General features: G+C 43.8%; 3 protein-coding genes across 5 annotated transcripts; 1 reads left to right on the forward strand and 2 right to left on the reverse strand.

Annotated features, from left to right (window-relative positions):
* Positions 1-1,133: 1,133 nt before the first annotated feature.
* LOC311107727 (acidic fibroblast growth factor intracellular-binding protein B-like) lies at positions 1,134-4,663 on the reverse strand. 2 transcript variants are annotated; one of them, XM_084150244.1, is made up of 11 exons: positions 4,528-4,663; positions 4,071-4,155; positions 3,742-3,940; positions 3,512-3,638; positions 3,261-3,361; positions 3,016-3,149; positions 2,757-2,865; positions 2,497-2,560; positions 2,124-2,210; positions 1,866-1,963; positions 1,134-1,479 (listed from the first exon to the last, which is right to left on the reverse strand). In XM_084150244.1, exons 2-11 carry the CDS (start codon positions 4,153-4,155, stop codon positions 1,410-1,412), a joined length of 1,074 nt encoding a protein of 357 aa, XP_084006370.1. In that variant the 5' UTR covers positions 4,528-4,663; the 3' UTR covers positions 1,134-1,409. The 2 variants fall into 2 exon arrangements, with proteins under 2 accessions (XP_084006370.1, XP_084006369.1); XM_084150243.1 differs by having other exon boundaries at positions 4,550-4,660.
* Positions 4,664-17,029: 12,366 nt separating this feature from the next.
* On the forward strand, positions 17,030-20,069 carry LOC311107570 (coiled-coil domain-containing protein 85B-like). Its single transcript, XM_084150076.1, has one exon. It carries the CDS (start codon positions 18,171-18,173, stop codon positions 18,771-18,773), a length of 603 nt encoding a protein of 200 aa, XP_084006202.1. The 5' UTR covers positions 17,030-18,170; the 3' UTR covers positions 18,774-20,069.
* An 889-nt stretch (positions 20,070-20,958) lies between these two features.
* On the reverse strand, positions 20,959-25,539 carry LOC311108001 (fos-related antigen 1-like). Of its 2 annotated transcripts, XM_084150634.1 has the most exons (5): positions 25,496-25,539; positions 25,109-25,404; positions 24,348-24,605; positions 22,452-22,559; positions 20,959-22,273 (listed from the first exon to the last, which is right to left on the reverse strand). In XM_084150634.1, the coding sequence occupies exons 2-5, from the start codon at positions 25,238-25,240 to the stop codon at positions 21,719-21,721; spliced, it is 1,053 nt and encodes a 350-aa protein (XP_084006760.1). In that variant the 5' UTR covers positions 25,241-25,404; positions 25,496-25,539; the 3' UTR covers positions 20,959-21,718. The 2 variants fall into 2 exon arrangements, with proteins under 2 accessions (XP_084006760.1, XP_084006761.1); XM_084150635.1 differs by lacking the exon at positions 25,496-25,539 and having other exon boundaries at positions 24,348-24,602; positions 25,109-25,322.

The raw sequence follows: 25,539 nt of genomic DNA on the forward strand, positions 1-25,539 counted from the left end.
TTACACCCACCTCCCCCCTGTGCCCCCACTCACTGGTCACGCAACGCACCTGGTTTCATTTCAAATCACCCCCACAACTCGCTCCCCCACTCCCCATTTACCCCCCATCTATCTATCGTTACCGCCCCCATCTTTTTCTCTCTTTCTGTACAGCCACTTAGTTTCCTTCACTCCCGTCCAATCTGACACAGACGGATATTTATAGCTTGGGAGAGAAGTTGGTGGAATGTGGACAAAAATTTTAGCAGAGGAGAGAGGGAAAGAGACAAGCCCTCTTGGAAAAGGGGTTAGCTTTTCTAACTATCGGTAAATATTTAAACTGGAGGTCCTTTCTGGATGATATACAGAGAGACAGACATGTTTATATGTAAAAGCATGGAAAGAAGCTCTGAAGTAATCATCATCCATTTCTTCAAGAGGTTTTGTTATAACTACAGTACTACTGCTTTGACAACACATTATTTCTTCTGACAATTACATGAAAGCTGTGTACTTCAGGACAGCTCTACTACTGTATACAGACAGAGAAATATGTTAATCCTTTTTACAATATTATTATCTTAGTGTCTAAATTGTTAGTTATAATTTCAAATTCCTAGTTGACATGGAAATGAGCAGTGTCATTATTGTCATTGCACATACCTAATCATGGGTTGTTATGTGTGTGGGGGGTGACAGCTGTCATCACAGATGAGACATCACTGTCAGAAATCCCAACCCTCCCCCAGCTCTGACAAATTGCGTCCCCCTCCCGTTGCTGCTACCCAACCCCCAGTGGCCACACACAGACACACTGCATACAATTCACTACTGTCTTCTCATTTCATAATCCACTCTAATTCACTTAGGCTTAATTTACTATGCAGATGTATTCCCAATATAGTCATTACCCATATTCATTCATCCATACTGGGATGTATGAGATTCTAACCATTTTATTGGCATGTTAAAGCTGTGAAAGATCTAAGTGTTATATTGGACAAAATGGGTCTCAACCCCTGCAGCTGCCGTTAGGTTTTAATCGTAGTATTTTGCATCTGATATTGTAACATAAACAAGCACTCACAACACATGCCCAAACACACACCCTATCTCCTACACAGATCTGCAATACAATCAGCACAGAGACACCGTCAGTATATAATGAGTTGACTTTATTTACAATAAAAATGATGTGATATACATGATGACATTGCAAAGTAGGTCGTCAGAAGAGACCGAGGGGAAAAAAACAGCATAACGGCATGAAGGACGGAGAAATGTGGGAACTGGCATTAGAGGAGGAAGACATCTGACAGACGGAGCGGAGGATTTACATGACGATTGCAGAGGAAAGGAGGGAAAGAAGACACGACTCCAATAGAAAGATGACAGAAAGTTCCGAGTAGATAGTTGAGCAAGGAAACATCTCAGTCATGGTACATTTTGAGGATGCAGCTTTTTATCACTCCCATGTACCTGTCCCACACTTCCTGGTGTCTGTGAGAGAGGAAGAGAGAAGGAGAATAGAGAAGGCTCAAAACAAATTCTCATTATGAGAGCTGGCCAAGGTTCATAATATGGAGTGATCGTTGTTCATTCAGTTTAATGAGAGGCCTATGTTTTAATATGGTTGTCCGATGAATATGTCTTTGTTGAGTGTGTCGTGGTGCAGGGTTGTGTAAACCGTTAACTACATTCCAGAATGGCTGTGCGAGAAACAAGGTAACTATAGTTTAAAGAAACATGGAGGGAGATGCAGTGACACCCACTGGTGACAACTAGGATGTGAATATGAAGAAAAATATACAACTGCAGCCTATGTGACCTTGATGGCCTTGATGAGACAGACAGCATAATATGTATAACAACTATATTATACTCACTTGAATGTGTCGAGTATGTGTGCAGAGTTAGTGTAGTGAGTGAGGTAGAGCCTCATGTCTCCTGCTGTCCATTTGTCTGACCGACACGGCTCAATAAACTGGCAGGGAGGGAGGGAGGAACGGAGGGGGAGAGATGACATCACAGTCTCATGGGTAGCACAAATGTCTGTAGACCTTATTGGCCTCATAAGCCAGAGCCAGTGTTGAATATAGAGATGAAAGATTTACTACGACACTACTAATGATTTATAAATGTACCTTTTCCACCAGGTCAATGAAGAAGTCTCTGACGTCTTTTGTGTTGGTTAGTTTGGCAGCAATGTTGACAAGGCCTCTGGAGAGATTCTATGGACGAAAATAGAGAGAAGAGTTTGTTTCAAATAATTATCAAATAATTACAAGGTTTTTGATACTGCAGTTTAGAAATAATTCAAACTGTTTGTGAACAGTTTGAATTAGACAATTTATGTGCACATTTGACCCTATATAACCATGGTTACCACACTTTCTATTGACTGATTTACAGATGTTTGTAGTAGGCTGGACTGGACATCACCTCCTATGAAACTGGGTGGTCTGTTGTTGCTATAGCAGCCATGTTGGATAAACACAAGCATGTGTCGTCACTCACCTTGAAGTTGGCTTCCATCTCATTAAACGCTTTGGTCTTCCCCCGGAGAGCTGTGCACACCAAACTGAGTGGAGCAGAGGGGACAAGAGAAACAGGAACAAGAGCAAATATTATCATTCATAATAATACAACACACACAATGTACACACACAATATGAAGAGAAAAAATCTTAATGTGAATTCTTGACAGGAACTCAAAGAAAACCAATCATTAACATACAAATCAGGCAATCAATAACAAATGAACCACACTCTCATACCTCTTGTGCTGGTCAAGCAGATCCTTGTCAGTGATTAAAATCTTCAGTTCTTTTAGATCTTGTAAGAACTCCTTCTCAAGATCCACGTCCATGTCTTCCACCATGTTATCTGAGAAGACAAACTACTTCAGACATTTGATATTGCCATATTATATTACAGTGCTGTGATTGTATAATTGTTTGCAGAACTTCAATTAATGCAGGCCTCATAACGAATCAGGACTGATTGCACTGCACATCTGATAGATCAGGGATTCACCCAATGCTCCCACGGTCCAGTTGCTGATGAGCTGCCCTGCACAGAAGGCAAAGTCCTGGAATGTAAGATAGTGCAGCTTCCTCTTCCCCGTCTCAAAGCGATTGTTGGCAAAGAAAACGATGGCAGCGTAATCCCTGAGAAGAGGAGACATAAAGAGTTTTATAAAACCATAAAAAGTGTAAAAAAGAAATGGAGACAAGATTATATCACATTGAATTGTAAATTCCACTCTATTCTACTGTTACCTGGCCAGGTTGTCAGAGAGAAGGAAGTGCTGACGAATGTTCTCCACCAGGGGTCCCTTCAGTTCCTCCACAACTTTGAATACACGCTTGAAGTTATCAAACTAGGAGAAAAAGGTGATAATTCAGAAAATAGCAGTGTCTAGAGCTCTGTTGAGCTCATAGAATCTGTACAGGCAGGACAGTCTCACCAATGTTACAGGTCTGAGATATAGTGATTGTTATTGGGAGAGTCCCTCTTAGGATTCTGCTACCTGCCGCCTGCAGCTCTTCAGTGTGACGCTAGTCTTTGCACTGACGTCATCAAGGTCCTTCTTGGTCCCCTTTGAGAGTTTCTTCCCAAGGACTTCTCGCACAAACACGCTGTCGAACGCATAGTACCTTTACACAGGGAATGAGGAGAGAGACAGACTGACAGATTAGGCGACGTTTAAGGCAGAGGGAGATAAGATATAAAGATGTGTATCAGGAGTTGGTAGAGCACCTCTCTATGAGCATGGCCTGGCGATGAGGTGGGATCTGGAACAACAGCTGATTGGCCAGTTTGGCAGGGCTGTGCAGGAGGCGCTCACACATCTGGAAGGTTCTGTACTGATCCATGGTGTCACTGTGCAGAACCTCAGCACTGGCTTCACACCCCTCCAATACCCCTCCCTCCATACGAACCTTCACTGCATCATTCACTGAGGATGGGGCAGAAAAGAAACAGGATTCACGGTTTATGTCATAGATAATTTGATTAAGTAACTTTGATGGATGTCTGTGTATAGTATAGCTATATGTGTGTGAGTTGGTGAATGTTGTGGGCCAAACCTGTGTAGCCATCCAGCCATAACTGATAGACTTCCTCGTCCATAATGGTGGTGTTAACCACAAACACATCGAGTTCCACTGACATCTATAAGGAAACAAGAAAAATTGTTTTAATTAGCTTCAAAGTTTTAATTTCACTTGTCACAATACCTGTCGAATATCATTAACCATAAATATTGTACTAAGTTATTAAGTCAAGGTAGCTAGCCACTTATTATATTAACTACATACATTATCTGACTAAACAAGAAGATACTTAGCTACCCTTTTAAATTATGGTTCCAATATTCTATATTGTTATACTACAAGCTTTTTAACTAGGAGTAATAATCCATAGCCTGTCCAGAATTTGTAAATTAACGTTGGCTAACATGGCTAGCTAGCTGACCAGTGATTATCACCCAAGATAAAACAGGTTAAATATGAATTATTATCTAAAAACATAACGGATAATAACCTCCTATAAAATATATATTTACTGCAGGAGACATTTCCATCCGTTGCTAATGCTGTAGCGAGGCCCAACACAGGACAGAAAAGACCTGTCAACAACAGACCAAAGCACTTCCGTGTTTTGTCACGCAGATGGAGTCGGAGAGGGGAGGGGAGGGGGGGGGGGGGGGGGGGTTGTACTTCTTCTTTGGTGGAGTTTAACGGCGGTTGGCATCCAATATTTGCAGTACCGCCCCCAAAGGAACTATAGTACATACCTTCAACGTTCCCTCAAAAAAAAATCGGTACTGAGCAAATTTCAGGTCTGCTGAGAGAAAATTCTGTTCAACTTCCAGCGCACTTTTACTGTGAACACTGAGGCTGTACCCACTTTAAGTTACAGTTTTAACAGTGGCCAAGTAGGCTATTGTGGCTATTTGATCATAATGTAGGCCTACCAGAGTGGCCTACCATTAAAAAAACAATGGAGAAAATGCATCCCATAACATTTTAACATGGAAATAGCTGTTATATCATTCAGCCTGCAGTAGTAGCACATGTGTGGTGTTCAATGTAGGCCTACATTCCATGAGACTTTTGAAAAAAAACATGCAGGTTTTGACATTAACCTGTGTATCCACTTGTCCTTCAGACAAGGAAGTGACATAACATGTTTTTGTGTTGTTTGATGCAAGAAACCACTTTACAAAATAAAATGCATTATTATTCCCATACCATTATTACAGAGAATCAGACAAATTATGCTACCCTCTGCCTATTGGCTTATACAAGCCTGTCTCAAAATACAACACTGCCCCTTTAAGACAAAAAAAATGTATTTACCTGACAAGCTTTTCAAAGATGTACACGTTTTGTCCTCTTGTAGGAAACAATCACTCCCCTATTGCTGACTACAAATTATCTATAACTGAGCTAATAACTCACTAACTAGCAAAGGATATGAACAAAATGTGCACACATGGCTACATGCAGCTCTTGCTTCGATCTCAAAACAAGCCCATGATTAACACCACAGCTGTAAATACAGTCCAGATCAAAGTAAATGGCACAGATCCATATATGGCAATTGTCTATTTGCATATAGGCCTACTGCAGTTCTGATTGGTTATGCCGCACCTGTCTGTGTAGAGTACAGGCTGAGTCATGCACAATAGAATCCTACTCCGATGTGTTCTGCCTACAACAAAATCTCTTGCATAGTTTGTTTTGTTTCTGTATGTTACATTGAAGGTAGCTAATTTTGTGTTGACTCGATCACAATTGCCACAGTAAAGGGAAACATTGATAGTGTTATCTAACTAACAGGGAAAACTCTAGAAAGTTGAGTGAAGTTCAATCTTATGCTTCTCTCTGTGGGCTGATAGTTCTTCTGAGCTCTGCCCGGCAGTCCTGAATGCACATGCACAGCTTAGAGGGAACATTGCATCATTTACACTTTGTGATACAAAATGGGAAAATGGGAAACTAAAATAAAATACAAATATATGTTTAATTACCCTACCAACTAACCCTACACTGTTTTCACTACCTTGACCTTACCTGCTCCTGCACCATGCCAACGGCTTGGGAGAACGGGACACCACCACTCAACACACCCTGTAACTCTTCTGAAGTCAAATCTGGTATACCCAAATACTTCTCTGCAGCTGCCACCACGACATCTATTTTCTGTGATTTATGTTCCATTTCTGCGGTACAATTGACAACCATTGCTATGAACGCTAAGAAGCCAACCTTACTGAAGCATACTGTATATCACTCATTGGCCTATCCCTCTGTGCTGGCACAGATCTACTATTCACAGGAATCCTCTCAGAATCCCTCACCCTTGACCCATCCTCCTCTACTTTCTTCTCTGCCTCAGCATATGACATCTTCTGCACTACTCTAGCCACCTCAACCTGCCTCTCTCGCACCGGACACTTCCGATCCCCAGCAACATGGGCACCCTACAGTTGACACACACAACTTTATCCACCGAAACTACACAATCTTCTATCTCATGCCCTCCTGCACACTTCCCACATCTTGGAAAGAGCTTCTGGATATCAGAGCAGCGATTACTCACCTCGAACCGAACAAAGATTTTTTCTTTAACGAGTCGGATGCAAAGGATTTACTGCTGATACCATACCAGGCCCAAATCTCCGTCATTCACATGAAGAAGAGACGCCGATACAGGGGACGCAGATCCGGGTGCCTTGTGAGAATTATTTGGCGAGTGGGTAACCCGCCTCTACCATCCATCCTATTGGCCAACTTGCAATCATTGGAGAATAAACTGGATGAGCTCCATTCGAAACTATCCTACCAACGGGACATTAAAAACGGTAATATCTTATGTTTCACCGAGTCGTCGCTGAACTACGACATGGATAATATACAGTTGGCTGAGTTTTCCTTGCATCGGCAAGACAGAACAGGGGTGGTGTGTCTATTTGTCAATCTAATATTAAAGAAGTCACAAGGTTTTGCTCACCTGAGATAGAGTATCTCATGATAAACTGTAGACCACACTCTTTACCAAGAGTTTTCATCTACAGTGAGGGAAAAAAGTATTTGATCCCCTGCTGATTTTGTACGTTTGCCCACTGACAAAGAAATGATCAGTCTATCATTTTAATGGTAGGTTTATTTGAACAGTGAGAGACAGAATAACAACAAAAGAATCCAGAAAAACGCATGTCAAAAATGTTATAAATTGATTTGCGTTTTAATGAGGGAAATAAGTATTTGACCCCTCAGCAAAACATGACTTAGTACTTGGTGGCAAAACCCTTGTTGGCAATCACAGAAGTCAGACGTTTCTTGTAGTTGGCCACCAGGTTTGCACACATCTCAGGAGGGATTTTGTCCCACTCCTCTTTGCAGATCTTCTCCAAGTCATTAATGTTTCAAGCCTGACGTTTGGCAAATCGAACCTTCAGCTCCCTCCACAGATTTTCTATGGGATTAAGGTTTGGAGACTGGCTAGGCCACTCCAGGACCTTAATGTGCTTCTTCTTGAGCCACTCCTTTGTTGCCTTGGCCGTGTGTTTTGGGTCATTGTCATGCTGGAATACCCATCCACGACCCATTTTCAATGCCCTGGCTGAGGGAAGGAGGTTCTCACCCAAGATTTCACGGTACATGGCGTCGTCCATCATCCCTTTGATGCGGTAAATTTGTCCTGTCCCCTTAGCAGAAAAACACCCCCAAAGCATAATGTTTCCACCTCCATGTTTGACGGTGGGGATGGTGTTCTTGGGGTCATAGGCAGCATTCCTCCTCCTCCAAACACGGCGAGTTGAGTTGATGCCAAAGAGCTCGATTTTGGTCTCATCTGACCACAACACTTTCACCCAGTTCTCCTCTGAATCATTCAGATGTTCATTGGCAAACATCAGACGGGCCTGTATATGTGCTTTCTTGAGCAGGGGGACCTTGCGGGCGCTGCAGGATTTCAGTCCTTCATGGCGTAGTGTGTTACCAATTGTTTTCTTGGTGACTATGGTCCCAGCTGCCTTGATATCATTGACAAGATCCTCCCGTGTAGTTCTGGGCTGATTCCTCACCATTCTCATGATCATTGCAACTCCACGAGGTGAGATCTTGCATGGAGCCCCAGGCCGAGGGAGATTGACAGTTCTTTTGTGTTTCTTCCATTTGCGAATAATCGCACCAACTGTTGTCACCTTTTCAACAAGCTGCTTGGCGATGGTCTTGTAACCCATTAGGAGCACTCCCTTTAAGAGTGTGCTCCTAATGTCAGCTCGTTACCTGTATAAAAGACACCTGGGAGCCAGAAATCTTTCTGATTGAGAGGGGGTCAAATACTTATTTCCCTCATTAAAATGCAAATCAATTTATAACATTTTTGACATGCTTTTTTCTGGATTTGTTTGTTGTTATTCTGTCTCTCACTGTTCAAAGAAACATGCCATTAAAATTATAGACTGATCATTTCTTTGTCAGTGGGCAAACGTACAAAATCAGCAGGGCATCAAATACTTTTTTCCCTCACTGTATATATTTTGTAGCTGTCTATTTACCACCCCAAACCGATGCTGGCACTAAGACTGCACTCAAGGAGCTGTATAAGGCCATAAGCAAACAAGAAAATGCTCATCCAGAGTTTTACCTCATTTCTACCAGCATGTCACATGTGCAACCAGAGGAAAAAAAACACAAGACCACCTTTACTCCACACACAGAGACGCATACAAAGCTCTCCCAACGTCATCAATGATCGTGGACTACAGGAAAAGGAGGGCCGAGCACGCCCCCATTTTCATCGACGGGCTGTATATGGAGCAGGTTGAGAGTTTCAAGTTCCTTGGTGTCCACATCACCAACAAACTATCATGCTCCAAACACACCAAGACAGTCGTGAAGAGGGCACGACAATACCTATTCCCCCTCAGGAGAATGAAAATATTTGGTATGGGTCCTCAGATCCTCAAAAAGTTATACAGCTGCACCATCGAGAGCATCCTGACTGGTTGCATCACCGCCTGGTATGGCAACTGCTCGGCATCCGACCGCAAGGCGCTACAGAGGGTATTGCATGCGGCCCAGTATATCACTGGGGCCAAGCGTCCTGCCATCCAGGACCCTTATACCAGGCGATGTCAGAGGAACACCCTAGTCATAGACTGTTCTCTCTGCTACCGCACAGAAAGCGGTACCGGAGCGCCAAGTCTAGGTCCAAAAGGCTCCTTAACAGCTTCTACCCCCAAGCCATAAGACTGCTGAACTGCTAATCAAATGGCTACCCGGACTATTTGCATTGACACCCCCTTTTTTTACGCTGCTGCTACTCTCTGTTTATTATCTATGCATAGTCACTTTACCCCTACTTACATGTACATATTACCTCAATTACCTCGACTAACCTGTACCTCCCTGCATTGACTAGGTACCGGTACCCCCTTTATATATAGCCTCGTTGTTGTTATTTTATTGGATTCCTTTTTTTTTACTTTAGTTTATTTAGTAAATATTTTCTTAATAATAATAATAATAATATGCCATTTAGCAGACGCTTTTATCCAAAGCGACTTACAGTCATGTGCGCATACGTTTTTACGTATTCTTAACTCTTATTTATTGTTGGTTAAGTGCTTGTAAGTTAGCATTTCACAGTAAGGTCTACACCTGTTGTATTCGGCACTTGTGACAAATAACATTTTATTAGATTTTGCGTGGCTGCTGTGTTTTCAAACTTTCCATGTGTGGTCTTGGTCGGCAGTGATGACGGTAAGGAATTTCAGTTAGGCTTACATTTTGCCTTTCACTTTGAGCTGTGTCTTTGGTGTAGCTACCTAAGTTCTTCGTACAGTTGAAGTCGGAAGTTTACATACACCTTAGCCAAATACATTTAAACTCTGTTTTTCACAATTCCTGACATTTAATCCTAGTAAAAATTCCCTTTCTTAGGTCAGTCTGTCACAACTTCCGCCGAGGCTGCCTCCCCTCCTTGTTCGGGCAGGTTTCGACGTTCGTCGTCACCGGCTTACTGGCTACTGCCGATCCCATTCTCATCACTCCACTTGTCATGTCTTGTCTTGTCAATCACACACACCTGGTGCTCATTCCCCTAATTAGTATGTGTATAAGTGTTCCCTCTGTTGCCCTTGTCTTTGTGAGCGATTGCTTCATTGTGAGAGCGAGTGGAGTGTTTTACCTCCTGCGCCTGACTCCTTCATTCACACCTCATCACACAGTCAGGATCACCATTTTATTTTAAGAATGTGAAATATCAGAATAATAGTAGAGAGAATTATTTATTTCAGCTTTTATTTCTTTCATCACATTCCCAGTCGATCAGAAGTTTACATACACTCAATTAGTATTTGGTAGCATTGCCTTTAAATTGTTTAACTTGGGTCAAACGTTTCGGGTAGCCTTCCACAAGCTTCCCACAATAAGTTGGGTGAATTTTGGCCCATTCCTCCTGACAGAGCTGGTGTAACTGAGTCAGGTTTGTAGGCCTCCTTGCTCGCACCCGCTTTTTCAGTTCTGCCCACACATTTTCTATAGGATTGAGGTCAGGGCTTTGTGATGGCCACTCCAATACCTTGACTTTGTTGTCCTTAAGCCATTTTGTCACAACTTTGGAAGTATGCTTGGGGTCATTGTCCATTTGGAAGAACATTTGCGACCAAGCTTTAACTTCCTGACTGATGTCTTGAGATGTTACTTCAGTATATCCACATAATTGTCCTTCCTCTGTCACACCCTGGTTCTGGGACTCATTATGTTGAGCCAGGGTGTGTGCAGTCTATGTGTTTATGTTCTATGTTGGGTGTCTAGGTTGTTGTTTTCTATGTTTGGTCAATGACTCCCAATCGGAGGTAACGAGTGTCAGCTGTCGGCTCGTTATCTCTGATTGGGAGCCATATTTATACTGTGTGTTTTCACCTTGGGGTTGTGGGTTTATGTTCCAGGTTCAGTATTTTGTCACTGTTGGACTTCACTATCGTCTTTTGTTTTGTAGTTACGTGCTTTCTTTATTAAAGTCATCATGTTCACTCAACGCGCTGCGTATTGGTCCGCTTCCTCATACGATCGTGACAGAAAAACCCACCAAAGAAAGACCAAGCAGCGTGTCCAGGAGCAAGGAGACTGGACATGGGAGGAGGCACCGGGCAAGGAGATAGAGAGGCTGGCGATGGCCCAGGTGGGCACATCGTGGTCCTGGGAGGACATGCTCGGAGGCAAGGGACCTTGGGGAAGGATCAAGGCCCTGGCGAGAGAGGAGCAACGGCGGCAGCAGGGCCATCGTCGGAGGGTCGTGAGTCAACCCCAGAAAATTTTTAGGGGGGGGCACACGGCATGGACGACGGGGCTGACGGAGGAGAAAAGGGGGAGTATCCAGGAGGCCACCAGGCCAGGGGTACACCGCCCTGTACGTCCTGTGCGGATGCCTCACACAGAGTGTGTGAGGGTAGGCATTCAGCCAGGACGGGTGGTGTCCGCTGTTCGCTCCAGGCCTCCTATCCGTCTCCACAGCCCGGTCCGGCCTGTTCCTGCCACCCGCACCAAGTCTACGGTGTGCGTCGCCAGCCCGGTCCGGCCTGTTCCTGCCACCCGCACCAAGTCTACGGTGTGCGTCGCCAGCCCGGTCCGGCCTGTTCCTGCCACCCGCACCAAGTCTACGGTGTGCGTCGCCAGCCCGGTCCGGCCTGTTCCTGCCACCCGCACCAAGTCTACGGTGCGCGTCGCCAGCCCGGTCCGGCCTGTTCCTGCCACCCGCACCAAGTCTACGGTGCGCGTCGCCAGCCCGGTCCGGCCTGTTCCTGCCACCCGCACCAAGTCTACGGTGCGCGTCGCCAGCCCGGTCCGGCCTGTTCCTGCCACCCGCACCAAGTCTACGGTGCGCGTCGCCAGCCCGGTCCGGCCTGTTCCTGCCACCCGCACCAAGTCTACGGTGCGCGTCGCCAGCCCGGTCCGGCCTGTTCCTGCCACCCGCACCAAGTCTACGGTGCGCGTCGCCCGGCCAGAGTCTGCCGTCTGCCCAACGGCGCCTGAACTGCCCGTCTGCCCAACGGCGCCTGAACTGCCCGTCTGCCCAACGGCGCCTGAACTGCCCGTCTGCCCAACGGCGCCTGAACTGCCCGTCTGCCCAGCGGCGCCTGAACTGCCCGTCTGCCCAACGGCGCCTGAACTGCCCGTCTGCCCAACGGCGCTTGAACTGCCCGTCTGCCCAACGGCGCCTGAACTGCCTGTCTGCCCAACGCCGTCTGAACTGTCCGTCTGCCAAGCGCTGCATAAGCCGCCCGTCTGCCATGAGCCGTCAGAGCCGTCCGCCAGACCGGAGCTGCTAAAGCCTTCCGCCAGACAGGATCAGCCAGAGCCTTCCGCCAGACAGGATCAGCCAGAGCCTTCCGCCAGACAGGATCAGCCAGAGCCTTCCGCCAGACAGGATCAGCCAGAGCCTTCCGCCAGACAGGATCAGCCAGAGCCTTCCGCCAGACAGGATCAGCCAGAGCCTTCCGCCAGACCGGATCAGCCAGAGCCTTCCGCCAGACAGGATCAGCCAGAGCCGTCGGCCAGACAGGATCAGCCAGATCCGTCGGCCAGCCATGAGCAGCCAGATCCGTCAGCCAGCCATGAGCAGCCAGATCCGTCGGCCAGCCATGAGCAGCCAGATCCGTCAGCCAGCCATGAGCAGCCAGATCCGTCAGCCAGCCATGAGCAGCCAGATCCGTCGGCCAGCCATGAGCAGCCAGATCCGTCGGCCAGCCATGAGCAGCCAGATCCGTCGGCCAGCCATGAGCAGCCAGATCCGTCAGTCAGCCATGAGCAGCCAGATCCGTCAGCCAGCCATGAGCAGCCAGATCCTTCAGCCAGCCAAGAGCCGTCCAGCCAGGATCCGCCAGAGCCAGCCAGCCAGGATCCGCCATTGAGTCAGGTGCTGCCCCTTATCCTGGTGCTGCCCCTTAGTCCGGTACTGCCCCTTAGTCCGGTGCTGCCCCTTAGTCTGGTGCTGCCCCTTAGTCCGGTGCTGCCCCTTATCCTGGTGCTGCCCCTTAGTCCGGTACTGCCCCTTAGTCCGGTGCTGTCCCTTAGTCCGGTGCTGCCCCTTAGCCTGGTGCTGCCCCTTAGTCCGGTGCTGGCCCTTAATCTAGTGGGGTTAAGGTGGAGGGTGGTCATTTGGAGGAGGCTACGTAAGCGGGTAGTGACTATGGTGGGGTGGTGGTCTAGGCCGGAGCCAGAACCGCCACCGAGGAGGTATGCCCGCCCAGCCCTCCCCTGTTTGGGGGTTTTGAGGCGCGGTCGCAGTCCGCGCCTTTAGGGGGGGGTACTGTCACACCCTGGTTCTGGGACTCATTATGTTGAGCCAGGGTGTGTGCAGTCTATGTGTTTATGTTCTATGTTGGGTGTCTAGGTTGTTGTTTTCTATGTTTGGTCAATGACTCCCAATCGGAGGTAACGAGTGTCAGCTGTCGGCTCGTTATCTCTGATTGGGAGCCATATTTATACTGTGTGTTTTCACCTTGGGGTTGTGGGTTTATGTTCCAGGTTCAGTATTTTGTCACTGTTGGACTTCACTATCGTCTTTTGTTTTGTAGTTACGTGCTTTCTTTATTAAAGTCATCATGTTCACTCAACGCGCTGCGTATTGGTCTGCTCCCTTTATAGACGATCGTGACATCCTCATGATGCTACAGTGAGGGAAAAAAGTATTTGATCCCCTGCTGATTTAGTATGTTTGCCCACTAACAAAGAAATGATCAGTCTATAATTTTAATGTTAGGTTTATTTTAACAGTGAGAGACAGAATAACAACAAAAAAATCCAGAAAAACACATGTCAAAAATGTTATAAATTGATTTGCATTTTAATGAGGGAAATAAGTATTTGACCCCCTCTCAATCAGAAAGATTTCTGGCTCCCAGGTGTCTTTTATACAGGTAACGAGCTGAGATTAGGAGCACACTCTTAAAGGGAGTGCTCCTAACCTCAGCTTGTTATCTGTATAAAAGACATCTGTCAACAGAAGCAATCAATCAGTCAGATTCCAAACTCTCCACCATGGCCAAGACCAAAGAGCTCTCCAAGGATGTCAGGGACAAGATTGTAAACCTACACAAGGCTGGAATGGGCTACAAGACCATCACCAAGCAGATTGGTGAGAAGGTGACAACAGTTGGTGCGATTATTCGCAAATGGAAGAAACACAAAATAACTGTCAATCTCCCTCGGCCTGGGGCTCCATGCAAGATCTCACCTCGTGGAGTTGCAATGATCATGAGAACGTTGAGGAAGCAGCCCAGAACTACACGGGAGGATCTTGCCAATGATCTCAAGGCAGCTGGGACCATAGTCACCAAGAAAACAATTGGTAACACACTACGCCGTGAAGGACTGAAATCCTGCAGCGCCCGCAAGGTCCCCCTGCTCAAGAAAGCACATATACAGGCCCGTCTGAAGTTTGCCACTAAACATCTGAAGGATTCAGAGAACTGGGTGAAAGTGTTGTGGTCAGATGAGACCAACATCAAGCTCTTTGGCATCAACTCAACTCGCCGTGTTTGGAGGAGGAGGAATGCTGCCTATGACCCCAAGAACACCATCCCCACCGTCAAACATGGAGGTGGAAACATTATGCTTTGGGGGTGTTTTTCTGCTAAGGGGACAGGACAACTTCACCGCATCAAAGGGATGATGGACGGTACCATGTACCATCAAATCTTGGGTGAGAACCTACTTCCCTCAGCCAGGGCATTGAAAATGGGTCGTGGATGGGTATTCCAGCATGACAATGACCCAAAATGCACGGCCAAGGCAACAAAGGAGTGGCTCAAGAAGAGGCACATTAAAGTCCTGGAGTGGCCTAGCCAGTCTCCAGACCTTAATCCCATAGAAAATCTGTGGAGGGAGCTGAAGGTTCGAGTTGCCAAACGTCAGCCTCGAAACCTTAATGACTTGGAGAAGATCTGCAAAGAGGAGTGGGACAAAATCCCTCCTGAGATGTGTGCAAACCTGGTGGCCAACTACAAGAAATGTCTGACCTCTGTGATTGCCAACAAGGGTTTTGCCACCAAGTACTAAGTCATGTTTTGCAGAGGGGTCAAATACTTATTTCCCTCATTAAAATGCAAATCAATTTATAACATTTTTGACATGCGTTTTTCAGGATTTTGTTGTTGTTATTCTGTCTCTCACTGTTCAAATAAACCTACCATTAAACTTATAGACTGATCATGTCTTTGTCAGTGGGCAAACGTACAAAATCAGCAGGGGATCAAATACTTTTTTCCCTCACTGTATCTATTTTGTGAAGTGCACCAGTCCCTTCTGCAGCAAAGCACACCCACAGCATGATGCTACCACCCCCGTGCTTCACGGTTGGGATGGTGTTCTTCGGCTTGCAAGCTCCCCATTTTTCCTCCAAATATAACGATGGACATTATGGCAGTGGGTCAAATACTTATCTCCCTCATTAAAATGCAAATCAATTTATAACATTTTTGACATGCGTTTCTCTGGATTTTTGTTGTTGTTATTCTGTCTCTCACTGTTCAAATAAACCTACCATTAAAAGTATAGACTTTATATGTCCCATTATGATGTATGTGAGTGCACAGGCAGCGCCATTGAGACCATCTCCATTTTGAAGTAGTACATTTTCTTTTTCTACTACTTTTATGAGTTGGCAGACAAACTGAAAGGGTGCATACTGCCAGCTAGAGTGTGTTGTTTTAATGGGTATAAAGCCACGGTTGGTGATTTACGGCCAGCTGCAGTTATGGAATGTTTGCTCACAAGCATAATTAATTGGCTGATTCCTCCTGATGACCCAGATGGACTCATTTAATCCTTCCTTCACCCACAGGACGGCCCACCCAGTTGACTACTTTAAAATGGTGGTAGCCCTCAATGGCAATGTCCATGCTAAAACGGATTTTATCCATTTAGAGTCCTCTATCTAACTCGATGGTGGTAAATTTCCACTTTCCAATTGGTTAGGAACGCCCATTACTCAATCAAATTTAAAAAATAAAATAAAAAATAAAATAAGGAAAATCAGATTTAGTTATTTTCCCATAATAAACACAAATAAAATGGTAAAGAGTAGAGAGCTATTATGAGGAATTGTGGTGTGTGTGTGTGTGTGGGCATGCGCTCTTTCCCCACAGAGATTAATCGGAATAAATCCCACCAAATCCCTCTCCTCACCCCTCCCATCCTCCTTTTGCTGTTTCTGTCTGGGTCCTTTCAAAATTACAAAAGAGAAAAACGACATAGTCAACTGTCTTTTTGTTTTACACCTCTCACTGCAAACCAGCCAACCCCCTCACTCTCCCAGTTCCAGCCCTTCTATTAGCTAACCTCACAGTGCCCTGATTCCATCCCAAGCGCTCCCCAGTCCTGGCTAACACCCTATATTGTTATGGCCTCACTGAAACAATAGAGTAGGAAGTGGAGGGCGGAAGGATGTGGCCGAATGCCTCAGTTTAAACCATAGAAAAGCCTGTTCTCACACTTTCTGTCTGTGTATATGAAATTGTGCACACTGTAACTGTGATACAGTTCTTGTTATGCGTCAAAGTGTGATGCTGATGCTTTTGCATCATATTCTGCTGTGTGTGTGTGTGTGTGTGTGTGTGTGTGTGTGTGTGTGTGTGTGTGTGTGTGTGTGTGAGGGGTGCAGAGTCGGGGGAAGTCTTTAAATATTTTAAAATGTATATTAAAAAAACGATAGACTACAAAGATACAATGATATATAGCCTATTTGTTGTGTGTATTTTATAGATTTGGTATATTCATAGATTTGAACACAAATGTGATAGGCTACAGACTAAAGAAAATTAGTATGCCTATAAACACATGCATTCAAATTGCATGTGTGATGTCATTTCTTTCCACTGGATACAATACGTAAGCTATTCTTTTACAGTAAAGGAAGACCAAACGGAAAGGGAGAGGGGGAGAGGGCTTCAGAAGAGGGGGCATTCCTACGGCCGCCTCCTTCACAACCACCATCAGACAACTAGATTTGAACGCTCATAAAGACATATTGTTGGATAATAGTCAGCAAGAAACTGTTTTACTGTATATTTTGACCTTCAATCTCTTCCACAGAAGTGGTCTGTATCGATTTCGTACATTTTTATTGTGTTTATCCATGTTGTGTTTGAAAAGCCTCGCCTATGGATGATTGCTTGACACTTCTATTACTTTTTATGCGAGGGGAGAGCAAAAAGGAAAATCCCATTATTTTCAAATGTGCATCATTTTCTGAAATTCACTGAGTGGAGAGAAAAACCGAGTGTGAGAGAGGAGACATCCGCTTGATAAGTGACAGTGAAGAAGGCGGACATTGTTATCCTCCACACACCACGCAATAGGATGAGCAGGAATCGGGATTCATATTTCTTTGAGTGACTTCAAAGCCTTATGGTTTGTTTGTTTTTCTTCGGTGAATTTCAAATGACTGCCTCTCATGGGTTCATAATCAAAAGGAATGAATGTTATGCCATGAACAAATCCTCCAAACAGAGGGAATACAACATTTGCTCCGACAGAACGAACGCAGATGCTCTTCAGCACCTCATTTCTGATAAGAAGACATGAAGATCTCAGTGAAAGAACATTGACATATCTTTGTCCAAGGTTTTCCGATGTAGGATTACGAGCCAGCTATACAATAAAAACGAAATAACGGATTGGAAAAGCACGAAAACCTCACCCTGCCGACAGTAACAAAGGAAAAGAAAGGGAAAACGGGACAGTAACGCACACTCCTTTCATAAAGGCCTCTAATCGCAGATTATCATGTGAGATTTGAGAGTGATGGATTGACATTTGATCAAACAAATATTGCCATTGTTGCTTGGTTTTATTATAGCAAGAGCGACCTTGTTCAGGTAATTTTATAGCTCAAAGAAAAACGTCAATGTGATCATGTGAAGCATGTGCACTGTTCCCATTATCCATAAGCAAAGCCAAGAATTGCTGTTGGCCTACATTTGCTTCAATGGTGGGATAGAGACAGTTGATAGTCACAATTCAGGGCAGACTAAAAAGCTTGCTATACATGCCCCATTGTAGAGCATCCCAGGAATTAAAGGCTACAGTTATTTGTACCCTCAACTGCCTGTAATCAGAAAAGGCAATTTTTTCTCAGGTTATTGAATTACCATCAGCTAAAACAATATGGGGAGTGACAGTGAGATTTACAACAGAGAGTTGTCAAAGATGTCTGACGAGGATTTACTCGCCTGCTCTAAAGAAGAGCTGGTGAGGCGACTGCGTAAAGAGGAGTCTGAAAAGATCTCTGCTCTTATCCAGCGTGGACGGCTAATAAAAGAAGTCAACAAACAATTACAGGGCCACCTGCTTGAGATCAGGGAGCTGAAAACCATCAACCAGCGTCTCCAGGAAGAAAACACAGAACTGCGTGACTTGTGCTGTTTTCTTGATGATGACCGACTAAAGGTGAAGAAGCTGGCACGGGAATGGCAGCTGTTCGGTCACCACGCAGCCAAAGTGATGCGTGAGGATCTGGGCGGCTACTTGAAAAAGCTGTCCGACCTAGAGCGCATGCAGGACGGATTAGTGAAGGAGAATCTGGACCTGAAAGAACTCTGTCTAGTCCTGGAGGAGGAGTGTGTCAGCAGGAGTGACTCCAGTCCCGGTGGATCCACTGAGCTCAACCTGCCGTGCATGGTGTCCCGATACCTGGGAGATGGAAGTTCAAGCACTGGGAGCGTTGGTAGTCCGGACCAGCTCCACCTGGTGTGCTCACCTGATGACTGAAGATGGAACACAGCTGGATACTTTCACTGATTAGTGAAAGAGCACGATACAGAGAAATATGGGTGGAGGAAATATGTTGACATAGTAGGAATATAATTGTTTACAGCATTCATTGCTAGAACACAAACTTTGTTGGAATAGTTTTAAGAAGAAAGCATATTAAACAAAATACAGCAACATCTCCAGAATGGCAGCCAGTCAGGTGTGGCTTCAGCACCTGCTGCTGTCCAAACGAAAACTTGAAAAATACGTTTTTTTCCTGGAAAGATGACAAGCCTACAGAGACATTAGACACTAAACATCAAGCTTTTTTGGAATGATATAATTTGTCCATTTTTATTTTATTCAACCAATCTTTTTAGAGGTTATCCTCTTTTCAGTGATTGAGACTGTATATGGTTAACAGTAGAAGGTGTTGTTGGAAGGAGGTTGAGTTAGGATGTTATCTCATGCACTGGACTGTACTGGGAGTGGACTATTTTGTACCGCATTGCACTGGACAAAGCTACCATGGATCCCTGTAGATTCATATCTCAATACAGATTTGAGCCATACTAGTACATGATATCCAAAACCATTGAATAATTTGAAGGATGAGTGTTTTGTGAGAGACCTTTAAATAACATTGAAATAATGTAGATGCTGCATTCTGTCCCTCAGGTCAGGATTGGAGTGCTGTGTGTATGAAATCACAAACTAACAATGAAATTGTGTGTTATCAGCGCTGTCTTGGCTGCCCTTCAGTTTTACACTGAAATTGCACGAGATACATAGTTAGTGTGCTACAGTAATTTAGGCTGTACAATACACTAAACTTGGCACTGCTGGTTTGTTTCTTACACCTGCACCTATGAACTGAACTCACTCAAAACTGAACTGCCCCAGGCTGTTCTCAACCAACCACTTTTGTATCAAAATGGAAGCTCTAGACTGGAGTTTACAGGATGGTGGATTTATAGATGCTGGCAACTAGGCGAGACACTTTTCTGTTCTTTATTGCATTATTATTGTTATGATTATTATAATTATTACAACTGCTTCACATTTTCTGTATAAGTTGCCAATAGTCAGGATCCCAATATAACTCATGTTTTGTGGTAATTCTGTCGAGATACTCTCTCATTGTCTTCATCAACTTGACCTATCAATATTACTTAATTAGCAAATACACATTTTTGTTTTATGCATATAGAACATGCTCCTGGATTAGATAAGATTTGCTTTGTTGTTGGCTGTGATTGGTGGGCTGCTCGTAGTGCATTGAAGAGATTTAAATACACTGGCTGAGACACTCAATCGTGTTGTGACCTTTCTTTGTGTGTGCAGGAACACGTTCATTTTACATGGTGTAACATGAGTGATTGATTGATCTCTTGACCTGTTTGTCCCAGACTGCAGTTGATTGATGTTCCTGTCCATGTCATACAGCCTGACATTGTGGATATTCATCAGTTTTATTGTTGGACCTGTTTGCACAGCAAGGAGATCTGGAGTGGACAGTAACACTTTCATCAACTTAGTGATACACAGAGAGCTCCTTTGACAGAGGAACACACATAGGCACTCTCTCTATTTTCTAACCCCCATTGCTATCATATGCTCTCTGGGCCTCGTGTGAGTGAGTGACTCACTTCATTTGCGGAAAGTACAGTAACAAGAGAACTCTGTGTTCAGGAATCAGGGTCATGGTTAATAGATCTCCATTTACCAGACTCTCATTATGATCTACTCCTTTACTTTCCCGGACTCCCTCTTACTGTAAACATGCTTTCCCATTCAATCAAACCCACGTCCCATTGTGACCTCATTTTCTTCTCTCTCATTACTTTTATACTAGGTACATCTGAAATGTTAATTTGTGTTCTTTTCATCTGTTTGTATGTGTCAGTGATACAGTTCTTTGCTTTTTACAAGGACAACCAGAGAGGAATGGCCAGTTTCCCCCTCCCTTTCCTCCCCAGCATCCATTACTCCCTTCCGTAAGGTTGCTAGGCAGCAACATCAAAAAGGAAACAGGACCTATTCAAAATGCAACAACTAACTAATGGGCTTAACACTAAGGAGTATTCTTTAACGCTTTCGTACTATTTTAAAGCATAGAATTTGCTTGACTTTTTAACATACTGATGCAAATATCACATTGTCATCAAACATACTTGAACATCACCAAATCAACATCTGTAACTTTGTCTTTATCGTCTCTTTATTGTACAGCTTTGTAAGATCGCATCAAAATGAAGGCACTGCCCACTAAACCCACAGTCAAAAGAGACACATTATCAAAAATATACTACACTCTCAACAATAAATACATGTCTATATATTCTATATTTACTCCCATGGTCCTGCCTTAGTTGTCTTGAAAATGTTCCCAGAATAATGCGGTTTTGCATAAATTAAATACATTCTATTGTACTAAAGATACAATATGAGAACTAGCTGTATACATTTTTTATATAAAGATAGCTAGCATACATGAGAAAGTTTACATAACTTGGCATGCGCGTATGATTATCCTAAAACAAAACCAACGTGTTTATTACCATGTACTACTATGTTGTTACAGGTATTAAAGTCCAGTGTTCATTCAGTAAATTGATGTGGTCCCTACATTTCAAATGCAGAAATATCCCCATTATTGCCAAAGTGCACAAAGTTAATGCATTTTTGTTTGCACATTTGCACAATTCTACCTCTTGGGTTTTGATCATAACACATATAGATTGTTAGAAGTTATATGCATCAGGGAAAACAAACAATGGTGTAACAATACAAACCTTTAAATATGAGTCATTCGCATCACCATAATGCTTCTTGTGAGTGTCAGTGTGTTAGCTTTTGTGTGTCACGCCATGTCGTTGTCATAATCGTCATCATCATTGTCGTCATCTTCATAACCGTCAAGTGTTGTCACTCAGTCTTTCCTAACATGGAAGCCTGTTAAATCACAGTGTGAGGATGGTAGGCGAGTTTAGGGAGTGATCTGATTGGTCCCCACTGCTGCTGCTACGGCGATGGGCAATACTACAGGGCTGGGGGTTTCGAGACTGCTGGGCCACATCATGTTGAGAGGAAGATGACATAGGCGGTAGAGCCTGGGATGAAATAGTGGAACTGGAGTCTAGAGAGCCAGAGGGATAATTGAAGACCAGACTAGCTGTAAATGGAGTAAGAGATGGAGTAGAAATAAGAATTGGGGTGTGAAGGGACTCAGATTCCATGGGGCCGGCAGACGAGGTCACAGGACGAGCAGGGATAATAATTTTGGGTTTGGGCTTCTCAGTCTTTGATTGGCTCTTTGCTGAGGACCCTGGTAGGTCCTCAGGCTCGATTTTGATTCCTAATGAGGGAAGCTCTGAGCTCGGGTCAGAATCAGAGTCCTGGATCTTGCAAATAGGGCTGTGGGCCTCTATGACAAACTCTAGCTTTTCTTTCTCCTTCTGTAGTTGAGCAATCTCCTTCTGCAGACGGGACTTTTTAACTTCCAACTCGTCTGTCTCCTAAAAGAGGTAAAAGGAAAGAGAAAAGGTTAGGGTTGTATTGTCAATCTATTTATTTTTTCAATTGGCACAAAAACCCAGTAGTTAAAACATCTTATGTGTCTGATAAACAGGTGATATGATTTACAAACGTAAAAAATATATGTTAATAAGCCTCTTCAAATTAAATTCAACTTACGCTTTGCAGAGTGTCTGTCAGCTCACGTCGGCGGTTACGACACTTGGCAGCTGCCTGTTTGTTCCGCTCCCTCCTTATTCTGCGTCTTGCCAACTCCTCTGGGGACAACTAAAGTGAAAGAAAGACATTTGATGACTATGAAAAAAGTACCAATAAGTTTCACAAAAATGTACTACAACTTGAAAGACGTCTAGCTCAACTCAATTGAAGGGGACTGCACTAAATAGCAGACGACGAAAATATGTTTAGAGTGGTGAAATACTACCACCTTGTGTATAAATTGAGTCACTACATTCAAACTTTCACAACGGCATTTCGTAATGTCTGAGCCTTTTGTCACACACTTCCTCCAATTTCATTTAACATTTTGTCCAGTTCTTTGTTTCTGTTCATCAAATTTTTCCCACCCCTGTATTATGATGAGTCACTCAGACCCCCGTTGTGACTCAGGTTTGAGTCATATGACTTGCCCCGGTGAGTCACATGATAGCCCATTTCCTGTCCCATCAAGTTCACTCAACCACACATTCTGGAAGTGTAACTGAGAGCCAACAGGTATAAAAAGCATCTACCCTCAAGGATAACAAAACGTACTACTAGTAGTAGTTAAGCAATTTGATAATTACTTGATGTGTTGCCATCTTGGCTCAAAGTCAAACAGGTTGATAAAAGCTCTCATATTTTCTAGCACTTAGCCTATTAAGTCACACTAACATCAAATTAGTGGCGTATCTCAAACAATGATTAAGCAGGTCAGTGTACATAACTGTTCCAAAGTACATAGGCCTAGGTGTCAACCAAAACAGATGTGGTCAACCTCTGCATCATCTGGAATTTCAAAATGTTCACAACAAATCTATCCCATTCAAAAGAGAGCTCTCAGGAATATTTGTTTCTGTAATTTTGTTTTCATCCTATCAGACAAGACGGGTGTGGTAATGTCTCACTGCCATGTCAGAAGTATAAGTCAGTCACAGACACTACAGGATATTACACACTACTGACACACTGACTCAACCATCTGTCTCTACACCTCTGTGAAGTCTCTAGTTGCCATTTTCCATGCCCCTCTCAGTCCCAACGGAGCACAGTTTCTGTATACAGTGTAGCACTATTAGTAAGACAACAACTACACGGAAAAGAGCCTATTAGTGCTGAGCGATTAACCGAAATGTTGCATTTTTTAAACAACTAATTGACCGAAGTCGGTTCAATTATTTTAATTCCATTTCGTAAAAAAAAATTCTGTGAGCTGGATGTGCGGTTTCTGTATAGTTAAATCAGATGAAGCCTGAACTGTGCGATGTAGTAGGGAGTTGTATTTTCCAAAAGGCAAATGTTCTACAATTTAGCTCAGAAAATGTTGTAATTAACTACAATGACCATAATCCATTGTGCTCCTGCTTAAACTTGTCTGGTCTGAGCAGAGCTGAGACTGAGAGAAGAGAGAATGCGTGATCGAGAGGTATATTAAAGTAAAGTCATGTGAATAAATGATGGTTAATAAGTGATAAGCAGTAATGGGCAGTCACTACCATCATGGGACTTTTATTAATGGTTTTATTCAGTGTTGTTACAGCATTCAGCCCACATAATGCATAGTGCATTTAATGTCTAAAAAAATTATCGAAACCTAAATCAAAAACAGTGATTATTTTTTTATAATCTAATTGAAACCGAACCGATTTCAAAAAGCACTAATCGCTCAGCACTAGGGCCTACTAAACTATACCTCTTCAAAGACAACCACCTCTTCGAAATGTATGTTGTGATAAGTGACCTTACGATTCATCTGCATTTTGGTCAAATATCCACCCACATCCTGGTACAATGCCTACCTACCTTTTTAAATAAGAGTTTTACACTCTACTGGCTAAAGACGAAACATATTCTTACATGTTCATCGTTCCTACGTCTGGTCGTGCTTCCGGAACTTGCCGCTGCCCTTATGACCCCTGGTCTGTAAAGGTGTGGTTGGGAAGGTGAGGGGTTGAAGGACCTCATTCCTGCTACAGGTGGGTAAGGAGGACGTGGAGGCCGTGAGGGGCCAGGTGGACCGATGAGGGAGGGCTGGACCAACCACTGGAGGTCTTGGTTGGAAGTGATGTCGTTGAGACTGGGAACAAACTGACTGCCTCCTGCCACAGTGAACTTCTGAAGAGAAAGAAAGAAAGAAAGAAAGAAAGAAAGAAAGAAAGAAAGAAAGAAAGAAAGAAAGAAAGAAAGAAAGAAAGAAAGAAAGAAAGAAAGATAGTGTAAGGAGATGATGGAAAAGCAGAGGGATTTACAGCAAAACTATTATTTTGAACCAGATATTTGACATGGACATATGCATGTATCAGGATATAAAAGGCAACAATTTTGACAGACTGATAATTCAAAATAAATTGGTAAATACATCCATCATGTGTATCAATTCAACACAAGACCACAATCAGACAATGGTAATCAGACTTACACCATGGCTATAATACAACTATTAGCCTACTACATTTCTTATGTCACTATTATTCCGTTAGTACTCTATTATTACTACATTCTGCAATTAATATTATTAAGCAATATGATAATTTTTGGGTGGAAAACTTTAAACAAAAATGAGCATTTATTACTCTTATTGAAGTTTATCAACGTAGACCAATGTGTGTGCCGCCTACCTGATCTTGTTGAGTAGTTGAGGTGCTGGTGCCCTGGGATACAGCACTCGATCCGGTGTGGGGGGACCCAGAGTCGATGTTGGGGTACGTAGAGCTGTCTCCTCGGCCCAAGTCCCCAAAGTTCCGATACATCTTTGATTGTAAACTGCTATCCCGATGAGTGCAAAGTAATCCACCAGATGAGTTTTATGAAGAGCAAGCGATGAAGTGTTCGGGTAAAGTGTCACGTTCACTATTCAAACATAGGGCAAACCCTCCTTATTTCTGGAAGTTGGTAGGATCCGAAAAGATGTATCCTGAAAGGGGAAAAAGGAAACTGCTAATGAAAAGCTTGTTCTTGTGTATGACTAAATTCTCTCAAATTAATTTAAATTACTCCTTACTTACATTGATCATTCCAGTTGGACTGAAAAGTATAGAGTGATCGTGGA

This window comes from Coregonus lavaretus, assembly GCF_964263955.1.
Source record: "Coregonus lavaretus genome assembly, chromosome: 32".
NCBI lineage: Eukaryota > Metazoa > Chordata > Actinopteri > Salmoniformes > Salmonidae > Coregonus > Coregonus lavaretus.